At 40.5% G+C, this 17,792-nt stretch overlaps 1 protein-coding gene across 3 annotated transcripts in view; it reads right to left on the bottom strand.

Moving 5' to 3' along the window:
• Positions 1-7: 7 nt before the first annotated feature.
• Positions 8-17,792, bottom strand: part of Myb (proto-oncogene like protein Myb) — a 30,645-nt gene continuing 12,860 nt past the window's right edge. For 2 of the 3 annotated variants that reach the window (XM_071697553.1, XM_071697545.1), the window contains exons 2-10: positions 7,509-7,677; positions 6,588-6,752; positions 5,311-5,626; positions 4,845-5,136; positions 4,362-4,765; positions 3,890-4,194; positions 3,580-3,669; positions 1,607-1,735; positions 8-932 (exon numbers count right to left, since the gene is read on the bottom strand). In XM_071697553.1, coding sequence (XP_071553654.1) covers positions 798-932; positions 1,607-1,735; positions 3,580-3,669; positions 3,890-4,194; positions 4,362-4,765; positions 4,845-5,136; positions 5,311-5,626; positions 6,588-6,752; positions 7,509-7,677 — 2,005 coding nt within the window. In that variant the 3' untranslated portion in view covers positions 8-797. The remainder of the gene's footprint in view (positions 933-1,606; positions 1,736-3,579; positions 3,670-3,889; positions 4,195-4,361; positions 4,766-4,844; positions 5,137-5,310; positions 5,627-6,587; positions 6,753-7,508; positions 7,678-17,792) is intronic. The other variant, XM_071697563.1, reaches the window with a different exon arrangement.

Below are 17,792 nucleotides of genomic sequence, written 5' to 3'. Positions count from 1 at the left end.
AGGTAGTGTCTCGCGGCAAGTACTCGCGCAGCGCAAGACCGCCGTGATATATATATATATATACATGTGCTATATACATATATATATTTATAAATATCTCCAAAAAGAAATCACAAAATACAGAACAATTCTACAAAGTGACATAATGTTTAAATTTTGCAAATCGTAAAACAGCTACTGCTTCGCTCCATTTCCTACATCTGCTTTTATTGCATATATATTCAGTTTTCTCGCAAGAGAAAGATAAATAATTTCCAATAGAAAGTATCAATCGAATAAATAATCTCCAATAGATAGAAGATAAATAATTTCTAATAGAAAGTGTCACACACACAATCGTTCGAATAAATAATCTATACTTTTTTTTTCGAAACGAATGCACGGTTAAAAATGCCAATTTTCAAAAGAAGATGTTTAAGAGACGGAGGAGGGAAGATATATGTATATGTTCATTTCCATGTTAGATCCACGTCTGATTCGGTTATCCCCGAGGATTAAGGAAAGAGTAATATTACCATCATTTATTTCCGCTTTTTTTTTTTTCCGAAGGTACCCTCTTTGTCACCCGCGCAGCGTAGAGTTAATCCACGCACATCGAGGTCAACCGATCGAATTCGTCGCTTAATTTACATCTCGAATTCATAGCGCGTGAAATAACCGATAGTGATCCGCGCCTTCCTGAAACGGAAGCGCCCTTACATCTTCATCTACGACTAGTTTAACGATTTCGTCTTTTGTACCACAAAGTGCGACCGCGAGCGCCGGTATTCCGCTTTTTACATTCCTTCCTCTTTTTCTCAGAAATTCAAAGAACGTGGGCGCAACGGCACATATCCATGATTGCTCAAGAAGCGTCGGGCGGCGCGGGTCATGTCAAGCTGGTCGCGGGTACGACCGCACGCCACTGCTATCCACTGCGCTTCCAATTGTGTCTACGAACAAGAGAGAAGAAATCTGATAATTGCGAGTTCGCGCGCGCGCCAGCAATACATCTGTAGTAACCGTGTTGCAATAAACTTGTGTTAATTTAGTAGTACTCCGATAGGAAAAGGATGCAAAAATATTGTACAATACGTCACGAAATGGAGAAATTTTACAATAGTTGCATTAAGATAATTCGCCATAACGCAACGGTTTTGTCAGAATAAAATTTCTAAATATCATATTTGCCCAAAAATTGATAAATTCAGCTCACGTTTGGCCAATTCCACGACAATTTCCGAATGCGGACAAATACGCAGACTTGTTTCATGGATATCCGAGGAAAACCGATGGATTCTTTATTTAAAACTTTGCCATACTGATTATGTTAATATTTCATGTTATAACATTTAAAAATTACCCAATTTTATCCAGATCTCGTCATATAATCTTATAGATCTTTTCCTATCGGGGTAGAATATTCTACTTGGCAGCGTACGCAATCACAGATATAAAATTCAATATTCGCTGTGATATAAACGCTGTGATATTAGACACAATTTACAGTTAGCTGCAATCAGTCAACTAATTGTCTCTGTAAATTAGATTTTAAAGCTCGATGAAATTAACGTTTATAAGTGCGCGACCTGCGTGAAAAAGACAAAGTGTTAAACAAGGAACTCACCTTGGTGCGTTTTACCGGCCTGTGAGGCAGAGGGCTGAAGATACAATAAGGACTGTCGAATGCGTCAAACGTGATCGCTCTCTTGGCATTCGGCTTCCGTTGTTGTACGGACGTAAAGTCGTGAGGAGTCTGGAAAGGATAGACACACTAGCTACAGCCGGCAAATAAGAGATGTTCTTAGAAAAAAAAAAAACAATAGAATTGGCTTTATATTTCGAAGAGTGAAAATATAAGGAGTACGAGAGAGGAAAAAGAAAGAGAGGAAAACGACTTGAGACTCGCAAATAATTGACAAAGAGAGACAGATCGAAGTATTTTTCGAGGATTAAGGAATTTGTAACGATACATCTCGTTGTGTTCTCCTTTCTCGTTCGACGCCTTTTCCAGAGGAAGAGAGAAAGAGAAAAAGAAAGAGAAGAAGACTGCCCACAATTTGTGGAATGACTAGGCTCTTAGGTGAGGGCGTAAAGGCTGATTTTGGGCAAGGACTTTTGGTTTGTATATCGCTCCCTGTCTATGAGCTCAAGATTTCACATCTCGAGACACTTTCTCAACTCATCTAACTATAATTTAAGAATCTTGATTACTTTTACACTGAATTTTCTGAATTATACTGAACTTTTGTATGATAAGGAAAGTGAAAAAAGATCTCTCTGAATTTTTTTTCCGAAGAAAGAAAAAAGGACTCGAAAAAGATAGATGGGAAAACTCGTGATACTTTAGTCAATTTGAACAAATGTCCAAGTAAAAAGAAGAAAAAAAAAGAGACTAGGCCTTCACGTTTTAGATTCGCGCACTAGGGTTGTTCTCGACTGGATATCCCGCATAAATATCTTTGGATTGGGAAAAGATTGAGGTACTTTGGTACGCTAGGCCAGGCCTGTATAAGGAAAACGATTTCAGTTAGTGTAATGCAATTTATTAGTTAGTGTATGCAATTAACATGCGAAAACTCAATATATCATTAAAAAAAAAAGAAGAAAACAAGTACATATAAATAATATAAATATTTACATATATATTATTAAAATATAAATATTAATAAAAATATTTAAAAAAACATTACGCTCGTGCAGGGCTACATCGAGGATTCGTTTTAAAGGACGAAGATCTGACATGGAATGGATGTTAACATGTTGTTTGAAATGACAAAATTTACGTAGGATCGATTGTACGATACCCCTTTCTCATGCTACGCATATTTTGCAAGCACAACGTCATTAATATATTAGTCATTTGCGATTCATTGTCAGAATCCATTCTCAGCGAAGTTAAGACTGAAGCAAACAAAAACGAAACAAGATCGGTCACCTGCCGATTATATGTACAAACTTACAACGAAATAATTAATAATTTAATTCTTCGGGCAAAAGATATAAAAAAAAATGACCACAATTTGCAAGACCAACAAATGTCTGTCACAAAGGTATGAGCATAAATAAATTTAAATGCTTTTTTCTATTGGTCACGATCACGATTAAATAACATGAACGTTTTCTCTCATTTTCGACGTATAAATTAATATTTATAGTTTTAAAATAATAAAAATAATAGTAATATTAAATAAATATAAATAATTAACGGCCAAGGTCTCGGCACTGGTATAAGTTTCAATAAATAGATCGAGTGACCTTAATGTTAGTTTATATACCTAAAATTAACAAGAATTAATAATCTTTGGATTGGGCAATATTAAGCGACGAAAGGAATACAAATAGCAGTAGAAGAAAAAAATAATAAAGAATTATCGATATCTTCTGCGCTAATTGGATTTTGTCCTCAAATAATGAATAAGAAGCATTATATCAATGAGATGTGAAGATACAGGCAAAAAATCTAAGTACAAAGACATAGCGTTGAAAGAAAAGTTAGAAGGCCGGCTAGCGTGTCTAAGGATGATTGGTACGAGAATAATACCAGGATAGGGCGGGTTGATTATGAATTTGAATTTGATTTTGAGTACGTTGCTCTACCTTTGTAGGACTGGTTCCCGCCGTCAAAAAGCTATCTTCCAATGCCATAGATGCGGGTGAGAACAGTGTGGAAGTCTCCAAACTTTTACTCTACGATAAAAGATATATATTATTATCCGTTTGTCTCAAATTTCTCGAGATTTATGAGTGCGTTCAATGAACATAATAATTAGAATATCATTAAATTGTGAACGGCGTATATTTCTAGATTTATCAAGTGAGATGCATTTCGTAGAAGCTGATTACTTGTAACTTTTGTGTTCATTGAACGCAACGTGATTTGCCTCGAGCAAGTGTCTGGCCAACATACTGGTGTTTCCACAAGGAAACTAATGTCGGAACTATCCTGAGATGCCCAAGCCTGACAAAGAGCCTTCCGCGCGCGCTTCCCTCCTGGAGCACTGTTCTCTTTACCGCGCCTTCGTATCATGCTGTTGTAGCCCGAATCTTCCTGAATCGTACTCGTTCCAGCTTCGTTTTCAACCTCCTGCTTTATTATTTCGGTCAGTGCGTCCAGGCGACTAGGAGTAGAGGGCAACTGTGCCGTTCCGCTTCGTCGTTCGAGCTCGGCAAGAGCGTTTTTGAACGGCGTTGGTGTTCTTGGTGTAATACCGTCTGTAAGAGTGACAAAGCGATCCTAAGAAAAATCCTTTATTTGTTTAAAATGTCCTACACATAAGCATTAGAGATTACGTGGACTAAGAAATAATAAATTTGCGAATTTACGATTTGTTTGAAACTCGTAGTGCGACACATACAAGTATATCCTAAAAGGGGTGTACCATTTTGACTTCGTCGGAAACCGGTAGGCTGTGGAGTCGTAAGCGGGCCAGGACTGCTTGCCTTGGGCGTACTCGCGCGCGGCCACGACGTCTCCGACGGGCTCAGGCTGTTGAGGAATTGCGAAGGACTGAACGGAAGTTGTTTGATAGGAGTCGAGGGGGTGATGTTTCCCGTTTGCACTTGTTGGCTCGTTATGATGTAATCCGACTGATTCCCGTTGTCGGAGATGTCTATCCTCTGCAGCAAACTGTGCGCGTTTTTGCGCCTGCGTAATATAGGCGGCTGACTCTTCTTCTCCACGTGCTGCTCGGGTATATCTTCCAAGTCGGGCATCGGCATCAGCTTTATCTCCGAGCTCTTCGAACCGGATGTCTCGGTTGATATTTGTTGCAGGTTGAAATATCTACGCAGAAGAAAAAAAGTTAAAGGCTGTCGGGAGATAAATGGACATCACGTCGTTCGTTTCAAAAAAGACAACATACTTGGGTACTAACGAGGCTGTCTCGGCTTTGGCTCGCGAAGATCCCCTTTTCGACGGAGATGCACACTTCTCATCGTCGTGTGTATGCCTGTTTAGCTGTAGCGCGTTGTGGTATCCCGCTACAACATGCTGTTCCCAATTTCTGATCCAATCAATAGACTCGAGGTTGAGAGTCTGCGAAGAGCTACCCGCCGTTGAACTGCTGGTCGAGGCCTTCATCTGACTCTGTTCATCTTCCAGAAGAAGCGGATCCCTTGCGGTAGTGCCTTGCGTATTTTTTCTCTTGCTTCTGCCTAAATACAGTAAGTTTCGTTCATTTCTCGCCGTGTTCTATCGAGTCTAACTGGCATCATAAACAGAATCATTACGTACAGTTCAACGAGGAATATATTTTACATTTATTACGTTTAAATTTACATTGTTACGACATTACTGCATCAAAATTCGTAATCGCCCGTAAATAGTACCTTTGGTCGCAGTTCTTCCTTCTTCGCCTTCATATTTCCTTCTCATCGTACTATTCCAATGATTTTTAATAGCATTGTCAGTCCTGCCCGGCAAAAGCTTAGCGATCTTTGCCCATTGATTGCCGACCCTACGATGGGCCTCGACGATTACCTTATCCTCAGCCTCCGTCCATGCTGTTTTCTTTATCTCCGGATTCAAGTGATTGTGCCATCGTTCTCGACACTGTTTGCCAATCCGGCCTTTAAGATGCCGCGCTATCAACGTCCACTTTTTCGGGCCATATTTATCTACAAGTTCCACCACTTTTTCATCTTCCTGTAAAACAGAAAAGTTTATAAAGTATAATAAAGAAATGTGTATTCATATGAGATATCTTAAGAAAATATTTGGCAAGCAACAACAAATTCGTACGCATTATTTACATTGCATTTAAATCGCTCCTTTCAATACATGAATACAATATGCAAATCTTTTTAAAACTAATAAAATATTATTCGATAATAATTCGATAATAAAATAACCGAAATACGATTTCTCCGGTCCGAACCGAAGTCAGCTTTCTCCGGTCAAAAAATATAATTTCAAGAAAGATGTTACGCCCTGAACGTATCACATCCTCTACACGTGTCTAATCGTAAATAATCTGATTTGTTAGAATGACACTCGATATATATGCAAGTATAAGGGGATACCGAGCAGGTATCTCGACCAAGGGATATCAGTGGGAAACGCCATAATCGCACGTACACGTACTCGATTCGCGGAGTCGCGCTACTTGCCCTTGGCTGTTGCCAAGTGCACTGGCACGGCGACGCAGCATCACCGCGACCCAAGCTTTTTCTTATTGCATATCCCACCGAGGCGAGCGCCGGACACGAGTGCCGGGATCCTCATATCTGTATGCGGTTCGCCTCGTGTAGGTGGTATGCGGCAGTGCCGTACAACGACGCTATGCTACCCAGCATTAAAAAAACTCGATTAAAACGTGATCGCCTCAGGACATCGATACGGTACTTGGTCGTCCTAACAACGCGGGAAAAACATTCGAGTTTCGGGAAACTCGGGTTCTTTTCGGAACTTTAATAATTTCTGTTCTGTGAAACGATTCAGTAATTCTGGAGTTGCATAAGAGAATCCAAGTCTGATTGTATTAGATATACGCATGCATTCTATCGTACATATGTATATTCAGGTGTAAGATTATCGAAGACTGATAAAAATTCGGGAAAGGTTTTTCGGGAATGATGAGGATCGGACGTTAGCGAAAGCTGCCCACCTCCTTCGTCCACGGGCCCTTGACCAGCTCCGGGTTCACGACCTTCGCCCATCTCTGTTGGCACTGTACGTCGCTCCGATCCGGGAACTGGCCAGCTATGATGTCCCATCGCAGACCAGTGCCTTGCTGTTCCGCGCTGCTCACTAGCTGTTTCAATAAAGCGTCCTGCAAAAAGGAAGAGCGACGTGTAGGAAAGCGAGAAATATTTCGTTCCACCTTGCCCACGGTGGGTTTTATTCGCGCGCCTTAAATGCACGAAACGAGGAAGGACGGACGGACGGACGGACGGACGCATGGGAGATCGATCGACCCTCGTGGGCTTTCCCACGTGAAGCCGTGTAAGTGCACCCTATGTTCTATGGGGGTAACCGAGGCATCTGCCTCCCGACACGACGACGCAACTCGCTGCAGAAAATACGAGGGGTGGACATTTTTTTTTGGGAGAAGGGGGATCCGTATGTTCATTGTTTTCCCCCGTCCTCCTGTCCCTCAACTTGCTACATGGAAGCGATACATGTAACAATACGTGTGCCTGGCGTATAAAAAGGTACAGCCGGAATCGATATAAATTTAAAAGATCTGCCGGGAGAGTTTTCCGGACAGATAGCAAAATTCGCCAAAAAAATTGATTTTATTGCGATTATTAAGATCCATTATTAAACATTAAAGTTTTTCTCGATGGATTGATTGATTCTCGATAGACTGACTCAAAGTTCCAGGTTCAATCCTTCCACATATGAAAAACTTTGTGTTGAACAATATTATTCCACTGTGAAGCAAAAATCAAAAACACATCTCAAAGTAAAAACCCGGATAAATAAAATCGTGATACTATATCCTTTGCGAAGACCGAGAAGAAAAAGAAAAAACTATTCTGACTATTTAGTATTAGATAACAGAAAAGACACATGACAAACTTACTTCTTCTTTGGTCCAACGTCCTTTATTTATGTGTTTCCCTTGTCCGTAATTAATGTTTGTGGGAATTTGATTGGACACTTGATTTTGTACTTGATTGCCCTGACTAGCCGGTGTGCTGTACTCGTTGTCGGACTCTCCACCGCTGCTAGAATCGTAACCAGATCGGGACCTGGAATGACAAGCAATAACATAGAAGTGAGATAACTCGTGTCAAAGCAAACACCGCAGGGAAACACATGAATAATTTTTTCAGTATAATGAGTTTAAAAAATCATCTCTAGATACTCTCGATATTAACCGCAAGCCTCTGCGAGATTTGATTTGTTCTCATCGGGTACAGATAACACAGCAACGTGGCACGTGTCAGCTTTTATTGCATACATTGATAAAAAAAGATAAAAAGTACTCGATTTTTATAAACTTAGTATTAATAACGCAGGTAAAAAAGTATAGGAAGTCGGAGATTAGATTCTGTCAGCGTAATTTCCTATAAATATTGCTAATAATATGGTCCTATAGGGAAATGAGCGTCTTCCTTCCCGTAACGTTCACTCATAATCACCCGAATCAGGACTCCACAACACAAAAGCCGAATACGGAAGCTTCAGTGAATATCTTCTATCTATCCGGGAAGTAACGGTTGAGACGGGAAATCACGGATGGGTGAGTATCCTTCCTGTCCCAGTAATCTTCCTCCCTTTTTCTTCTTCTTCGTCGCTCGACTTATATCGTCGCCGCCCTCTCCTAATTTCGCCACCCTATCGCGATTCGGAAGGCAATTCTGACCGCGAAAACGCCGGTTTTTTGCGGTTACAAACGACCTGAGCCTCCCTCGCTCCGCGACTTCCCGTCACGTTTCGTACGCAGGTAATTGGAGCTCTTCCTTATTGGGCTTTTGCATCCTTCGCATACTTCTCCAACCATCCCCCCCCCCCAATCAAGAGTCCACCCTTTACTTTAACTTTACTTTTTTTTACCATCGGTGGAACGATCAAGTTATAAGAGACTAAAGGCGCACATACAATTTATTTAACTTCATTAAAAACCCGCCGTCGTCGCCCTTTATTTTCGGAATAGCTTGTATTAATAACGTAGAAATTGGTAGAAAGTGGGAAATTAGATTCTATTAATGTAATTTCCTAAAATGTTGCTAATAATATCCTGCAAAGAAATGAACACGTTCCCTTCCTTAAAGATGAAATTTAAGTCAATACCTTGAGTCAACCAACATCTTATTTTTAACTACCATGTGTCGAAATTTATTATTTTAATACAAAACAGTATTATTTTAATTTCATTAGTTTAGTTAAATTAACGATATATTGAGTATGAGTAGTGGCGACCTATAGGAATGATTAAAAATAACTCAAATTGAGTATAATTTGATACTACGAATTTAATAGTGTGTCATTTACACAAGTATATATATATAATTTTTCATCGTTTTACGTGTCAATTGTCAGAACTCTTTTGGAAACGGGGATCGAAGATTCTCTAGGATCCTTCGGGGAAGCCAGAACCCAATTTCTCAATTACATCGACGATTAAATTCTGAATCGCAAAATTCTAATTTCTGTGAATTCCGGGGGGTGTGAATTTCACAGAGGTATAGGTCCGCGCGCTGTCCCGCCGAATAACAATGCACCCGAGAACAGAAGGCAATGTCGAATGCTCCTCGGTACGTGCCGTGCAATCTGCTTCACCCTCGCTTTTTCCCCTTTCCCTCGCCCCTAACAGCTGCATACGCCGGGGAGAGTCCGGGGTGAGCGACTGAAGATATAGTTAGCTTATGCAACGATAGCACGCAGCACCCGCGGAACGTATGCGTGTGCCGTAAACATATGTGTGCTGCAGATGGCCCGGGGTTCCTATCGTCGCTTCATACATGCCGGGCGCCATCGATCGAGACGTCCTCGCCCCTAATGAACCCCTATTTCAATCAGGTTTATCATAAATATCGCAGAATGAAAGAAAAATGTCATATATTGACCAAGAAATGTCATACCTACAGGCATCATATTTGCGCTTAAAAAATAAATCCTTCGTAGGAAATAATTTGTTAACTTTTACCGTATATTTTTAAGTGGCAGGGTGATACGCGTGATAATTTGTCGCGTGCGAAATATATATGGCGCGCGACTCCAACGCGATTTATTTCTAGTCGCGTAGTTGCTACGCATTGTAGACGATACGAAAGATGAAGTTACGTCATCGCGAACGGTCTAGCACCATGGAATGCAAACAGGCTAAAACGACACCACTCCCGTTTGATTATACGTCCGAAGAAAGAGGCTCTCTTAATAACGACGCGGCTGCTTGATACGAGCGCTAGCCCCTGAGTAATATTATAATTGCGTCGAGCAATAAAAAAAACCTTGTTTTATCGAATGTACGTACATACCGATTAAAAAATCAGTTGTCATGCCAATAAATTGAGAACGTAAGAGCCGCAATCCACGAAACGATGAATTAAGTCAATTAAGATGTTAATCGTACGTCTCGACTAGTAATTATAGTCGATTTTTTTACATGATAAATATCGGTAGCGCCATATCCTGCAACTTTTTATTAATCTGCAAAGAATATCGTCTCTCCGCAGGTGTACATATTATGTTTACAACGATGCGAAGCAATGTTTCGAGAATACTTAAGAGTCTGAGAATACTTAAGTGTAAGGTGCACGTGAGAAGGTAAAGCGGAAATGCCGCTGTAACGAAATGTATCAAGAAAGCATCGCAATATTCGCAATCGTCGTAATTTCTATCTGAATAATAATATTAAAGTCACAGTTATTTGTTTGTATATTTTTGGAGCTTAATATAGACTTTTCCCAACTTACTGCAGACTTCGCCATGGAATAACAAAAATTAATTTTGCAGAACGAACATAAAATTAAAAACAAAGAAGAACCATGTGTAAGAATTCCTAAATTCACAATTAAAAATAAAGGAAACCGTGAGATAAAAATTTCTTTAGATAAATCGACAGTTTTTCAGGAATAGACGTGAAAGTATCAGGAATTCTTATATAACGCGTAACATTTACGATGTCCTCGCTATAGAGGAATTGCGCAGTTGTCACTAATTCTTGTTAATAAGAGAGATATCAAATTAGCACAAGAATTCCCGGCAAGTTACGTAAAGGTTCTCGTCTTCGCGGAACTCCTAACCGCCGCGCCTTCTTCGAATTTAAATCCTTCAGGCACGTGGCGTGTCTAAAAGGACCTCTTCCACATTCTTCATCATTTGCGAAAACACACCGGCTTAATCGCGGTCTCGATATAAGTGAACGGAAACGTCTTCTACCTGAGGAGAGATAGTGGACAGATGGGATATTCTAATCAGATTCGAAATATAAGGCGAAGGTAACCAATGAAAAAGTCTATATATTTGCATACGCAAAATAAAAATTAAATTTAAATAACGTCGAATCTTTAAATATAATAAAATACAAATAAATTTTTAGATAATTTAAAATACTCACATTATCTAAAATTTTATACTGCGACGTGAAAAATTAGAATTTCTATGACCCGAATATAAAAGATTTCGCGCAATGTCAGGTGTTGAAAAATTACCATACTAATCGGACAGCGAAAGCAGTTGGAAAATATTTATTCTTAAAGCCTGTTGTTATTGAAATGAGAAAATATAGCAACACGAGAACACGACGATAAAGGGACATCCCTCGTCCTTCGATTATTTTGGCAAATTGTCAAATAAAATATTCGGGTAAATTTATCGGTAGCTTTTACCCGAGAGGCGACAACAGAAGCAGGTGCCGCTAACAGCTGCTTACTTATCTATGAAGATGAACGGCGTGTCTCTTTTGTCACCGTGCAAAAATTTCCTTCTTCAAGAGCTTTTTTATAGCTCCGGTATACATAAAATACACATGTACATAACCGTGTATATCGCATGTGCAATAGGCTGTGAAAGTTAGCCTTTAACGCAATACAAGTAATGAACAGGACATAAATTTGGCATCGGCTGTTGCACGCCGTCAATTTACGGGGCTCAGCGTTTATTCGTTCGTCAATAATGAATTTTTAGATAATACAATTCATATAATCAAACTAATAGAGCTTTTCACGATCCACGTATTCGCTTATCGCGGAGAGATATATCGAACCAAGACTCTCCAAATGGGGGGGAGGAGCGAGGGGGTGCGGATGGACGTCGCTAAATTTCAGAGACAATAAAACGATATCGCGAGACCGGGCGATCTGACTTCTCGTGAGAACGGGAGAGAAAGCCCCGGGCCGTGCGTGCCGTGGTATGGACATCTGCCAAAGTCCCGAGCTTTCCCCTCTTTTTTTTTTCCATGCGCACTTCTTCCGTTCACGTTCAGCGCTCACGCGTTCATTTCGCCTTTACGACACACACACCGGGCGCCCTTAGCTCCTCTTCCTTCTTTCCTTACTTCCTCCTCGCTTCCGCCTGTCGCGCGTCACGCAACAATAAGGTCATCGTGCAAGGCGTCCCTTCGTGCGCGTATGAAAAGTCCGCCGCGCCGGCGACGGCGGCGGAGATCGGCGATTACGACTTGGCAAAACAAACTTCGCACGCGAAGCTGTAACGAAGTGTGCTGAAGTCATCGTTAATTAATGGATGCAATAAGCTAATTTTTCATATCGATTTCTTTATAGATATTCGGAGAGTGCTTTCTTGACATTGCTTTTGTACTAATAATTATAATGTTCCAGATAATAATCTCATACAAAGATCTCTAATTATACGTTAAATTTTCTGATGGAAAGTTCAGACGTCTCCTTTGGCTTCACTCTTCGGGTTTTTACCGTTCCTTTTGTACAAACCAAGTTCCTGAGAGGACTCTTTATCGCGCGAAATATGAGATATCGGCATTCATATGTCTTATCGAGCGAACCGTGCGGAACTTCGCGCGCCGGTTACAACGTCCCCGACGAACGTAACAGAAACGGGAATATTGGGTCAACGCAAATACAGATCCCGCCGCCGCCGCCGCGTTGGTCGCGTGCGACGCCCGCAACACAATTGATCCTTTCGTCAATTTTCTAGTGTCCGTGACCAGGTGTATGGGATCCAGGGAGCGTTCGTTCATGGCTGTGGCGTCAGCTGCTGCCCCGGTGAGTCTCACCCTCTTCGCCCCGGTCTCGTTCGCGATCACCCAAGATACCGGCGCTTACGATGACGCGTGCTCCCCCCCGCGCCACGGCGTCATAGGACACTCGCGTCCGATGACACGAGTTGTCACACGAACCGATTGCTCGCCGGCCCGAGGTAAATGCTTTTAGAATTTGTGTCATTCACTCTCTTGAGTGAACACTCTTGCGTTCGTCGCCGTCGATGTATAACTGGGTTGTCTTTGTTAATTACCGACATCAGCGTAACGCATAATGATGTGAAATAAAGTGTTATAAAAAAATAATGTTTACTATTGTGTTCGGTGAAATCATAATGTGTAGAAATTTAATTTAGAACATCCAGTATTTCCAAAGAGTATATATTGACTTTTTAGAAGTATCGACTATTTAAAACTACTTATTTCTAAGAAGCCAATATATTTTTTTTTGGAAGTGCAATGTTCTAAATTAAATTATATGTACCTATACATTATTATATACTAATATTTATTATTTTTATATTCGAATATAAAAATAATTTTTTGAGATGCATCGAATATAAAATTAATTTTTTCAGATGACATATTTATGATAAGTACGGGCATTATTGATCAATAATATAAAAATGCCGCTTGTGTCGTATAACTTAACATAAATATGTCATCTGAAAAAATTAATAAGCATTTTTCATAGTATTCTTATTTCATTGAGAAGGAAGAGAGAACTAAAAAACTTTTTAAAAACCCGTCGCAAATAATTCGATTTAATAGAAAGCAAAAAACCAGAAGAAGATTAGAGAACATAAATCATCATTGTTATCAGATGGGAGAGGGGGGACGTAAATCATCACTAATTAACACGAGACATTATTAAATCGTTTTCAAGTATGTGACTAAGTATGTCTGGTGCCAACAAAATCTTTTTGTTTTCAACCTCGTCATAAAAATTTCGTCGCCAAGGAGTCAAGCTTTCTTTCCATCTCAATGATCCCTTTCGCTGCTACGAAACGGACGAGACTCTGGGTGGCTCTCACGGTTGACTAAGTATAAGGTTATTGACATCGCAGAACCTGTTTCGATTAAAATATCTGATTAAAAGAGTACGTAAAAGATTCCTCTTTTACAAAAAAGAAATAATCAAGCCATTAAATAATTTCGTTACGTGTAAGTGTCAAAGTCAAAGACGTCGATAGATCAGTATCAAGGATCGAAACGCGAGACGCGGTATCATTCTTCGCTCAATGCTAAATAAATATTGCCTCGACATATTTTAATCTGATGGTAAGAATTATTTGTGCACAGGTTACCAAAGCCCGAATGTGAAAGTCCGGCCGCGAGAAAGAAGATCCGATAAAGTTTTCTCGGCCGCCGCGCGCGCGTCCAGATCGACTCGAAATCGCTGGAGGAAGATTCCTGGCACGAAAACCAGCTAGTTTGGCGGACAGCGTATTTTAATGAGGCCGCTAGACGTTCGTGAAGGATCATCGCTCGGCGCGGAAGGCCACGGGGCAAGATATACAGGGCCGCGCCGCGCCGCGCCGGTTCGGACATGCACGGCGTGAGTACGACCGGGGTAAACGGCTAGGTAAGCATACGTATGTACCTACCTACACGTGCACTTTATATACGCGCGAGGACCGTGCGGGCCAGCCAGCCAGCCAACCAGCCAGCCAGCCAACGACATCGGGGTGGAAGTCTTTACCGAAAGACATCTGGCTACCACCTGCCTCGATGCCCTCGCACTCGCTCCATCAAACTTCCCCATAATAGAACGCTCCCCGAGCATACGCACCCGCTCTCATATGACGCGTGCACATGTGAGGAGGTACACGTACGTGTGTGCATCGCGACCGTGTGACTCATATACCGGCGCGGACATAGGGTTGCGCGCGTACGCGCCGGCAATAATCGAGTGATCGCGCCGCTCCTCTCCCGTTCCCGTTGGGGTTGCACGAAAATACAGGTTTACGGTATGCGATAAGGGTCTCTCCGCGTTAATGTCGTATCGAAAATTAAATATTCATCCGCGTCCGCGATCTAATATGAACGACGAAAGTACCTATTTCCGCATCGAGACCGTATTGTCGTCGTGAGCAAAATTACGAAGATAATATGACTACATAATATACTACATTTTTTATAATTATTTCCTTCTAGAGTGAGCATACGATATCACTTCAATAACGATTTACATAAAAAGTGTGATTTTATAATATATATATAAATTATTTATTTATGTATATATTTTAATTATTTCTTTGCAATTTCATGCAACATTTCTCTTTTGTAATTAACTTTGGACAGAGAAACCTTATTTTCTCATAAAATTAAAAGATTTAAGATTTAATAAAGTTAATTTTAATCAAGTACTTATAAAATCAAATCATATCGAAAATATTAATTATTCAGCAAGAAATTGGCTTATTCTACAATTCTTTAGATAATGTATATATAAGAATATGCATTAACCGGTCATTCACTGGTGCATCTACCCCAGTGTACATACTATCTCTCATTACCATACACATAAAAAATATATATACATATAAAATACGCATGCGCGTCTACAAGACGAATTCCATCACCCCTCCGTGACGTGAAAAAAAGGCGGGAAGACCCTCGGCAACGTGCGCGCGCGTTTCATCCCTCTCGTTCGTCGAGGTGCGCCTTGTCGCCATACACCACGCCTTTTATCCCCGTGCCCATTGCGAGGCGATTGTACATCGGACGAGCCACCCGGTGCTCGTTCCCATGACAAGTGCGATGGGTATTTTCACTCGTGAATCTTTAATTCCACCGTGGGAATCGAGTCTACATAGACCAAAGATCCGCGCACACTGCACCATATTTATGTATGTATGTGTGTGTATATATATGTGTGCGCTTGTGATCCGATTAAATTACATCTTCCGCGATCGAGACAGAACGCGGTCCTTTGTGTCATTACGCGGAGATCTCGCTGAGGGGGAGGAAAATCCCCTCGCGGAAATTATCTCGTCTAAAATATGAACCTTCGTGTGCCTTTCTTATATTCTAATAAGTAATAAACATAAGTTTATATTTTTACTTAGAATATAAAAAAGATGAAAAGAAAATATGATACAAGATAAAATAAAATATAAACAATAAACATAAGAAGCTATTCAATGATTAGGAGAATGTTCAAAGAATAAATAATTCTATTAGAAAAGAAAGATTTTTCCAACTTTGATTGATTAGAAATGTAATATAGAAAAGATACATACAGATACAGTTTTTATTTTTTTGGATACCTGATGACGTTTAAATTTTTGCTTTTATATTTCAATGGCGTCTTGGTATTCTGAATACTCGTCTAATTTTTGAGTACTAAATTAATTGCGCATCGAATATGATAATAAATGCGAGTGACTGGTCCCGCCAGACTCCGAAAGGTGGTACAGTGCCTTGCTAGACAAGATTATTTAGGGGCGTTTTCAGTTCAAGCATCTGCTGGAAATCAAGTTCGCCCTTGCGAGTCCGCCGCCGATCGGCATCTCGTCGACCCCGCGGTGCGCCAAATCGATATCGAAACATAATGAAAAGGAAAGAGGAACGGGCTGCGAGAGCGGTCGGAGGGCCGCGGTCCATCCCGTCTTAAAAGGAGCCTCCTCAAGGGGCCCGGTCGCGAATCCCGTCGGCAACCCCCTTCGAAATTTGTTATTTGACGTTTTTTTTAGGGTGGCTTTCTTCTGGTTCGCCCCACACGGTCCGATTCCGGCGAAATTTTAGGGCAACGACTGCACGGCAGCTGTCCAGACGTGTCGGCGCGATTCAGTTTTAAATTCGATTGTAGAACTCGAGAAATTTAATCGCATGCCCGAGATCACAACGCGCGCTCCGACATTTCCCATTGAGGGAAACGTGTCCCTTTGCGCGTTGACTTCAATTCTAATGACGAGGCGAGGAACTCACAGATCTCACCGACATTCGTAAACCCCCGAGAACGAGCTGAGGGATAGCTCTCTCTCTCTCTCCGGTCCGAGAGACCACACGCGACGCGAGTACAATAATACACGATCTATTTATGTAGGGACCCCCGGGGCGCGCAAGTGATGTATAGCTAATGAGAATTCAGGCTGCTTTATGAAATTTTTTAATGTTAAAAGAAGAAAAGCTTCTAATAAATTTACTGTCTTTGACGATTACCATTGCAAAAACGTATCGAACGACCTCGACAAATATCGTGAAAGTAATCATCAAAGATATAGGCGATTAGGGATTAGTTAAAATTAATTAATAATAGAGGTGAAAACCTAGATACAATAATTTTATAAATACATTTCTTAATTTAAAAATTAAGGACAAAATAAAAGTTGCAAAAGATTTTCAATCGAGAAACTTTAAATTTTTTATACACTTCGACGATTGTAAGCTACGTAAGTCTATATATTATTGCGAATCGGTCGGTTTATTTCGGAAAGAGGAAACCGTATTATTATCGTAAGTATCGTGGTATCAATAGCTATTTCCGCCTCGTGGCCAATGACTTCGATACACGCCACGTGGGAATCCACAGAAAGAGTCGGAAGACGGAAGATCTCAGAAATCGTCTCTCCTTTCCTCTCCATCTACCCCGAACAGCCATTCATGTCTCTGCGTGTTTGCGTGGAGCTAACATCCTTCCTTTTCCATTCGTTGATTTCGTAGCAGAGTCTATGCTAATATCTGACCTCCCAATGGTACTCGGCATGCAAACTTAATGACCTCTCCAAGATCTCGGCTAAGTGTGAAATCGTTAGGGTCCACCTTTATGGCAACCTTGCTGTTGCTAAGCAAAAGACCTCCCATTGTTCCCTTTAATTTTTCGAACCTTCAACCAACGAGACATTCGGCAATCACGTAGAAGGCAGTCGCTCGAGCTCATAAAATTTAAAAAAATTTATTTAAAAAAAAAACTCTCCCCATAGAATTTGTCCTATCCCTAAACTTCTTTTAAGGATTAATAAAATAAAAGCGGAATATAAAAGTAGGCAAATAAATAATATATGGATATTTAAGAAAATGCGAGGAAAATGCATGATAAAATACAAAATATTTTAAAGCATAAATAATTTTTAAATTTATATATACAATTTATATAAAAAATATTAGTCTTATGTTAGATCTATATTCGAAAAGAGATCCGAATGACGGGCAGAGCCGAGCACAAAGCGTTCTTAT

The sequence above is a fragment of the Temnothorax nylanderi genome, unplaced genomic scaffold (assembly GCF_030848795.1).
Source record: "Temnothorax nylanderi isolate EJ_2023f unplaced genomic scaffold, tnyl_v1.0 TNYL_tig0001_pilon, whole genome shotgun sequence".
NCBI lineage: Eukaryota > Metazoa > Arthropoda > Insecta > Hymenoptera > Formicidae > Temnothorax > Temnothorax nylanderi.
The sequence above is the reverse complement of the archived record's forward strand: the minus strand, read 5'-3'. Positions and strand labels throughout refer to the sequence as shown.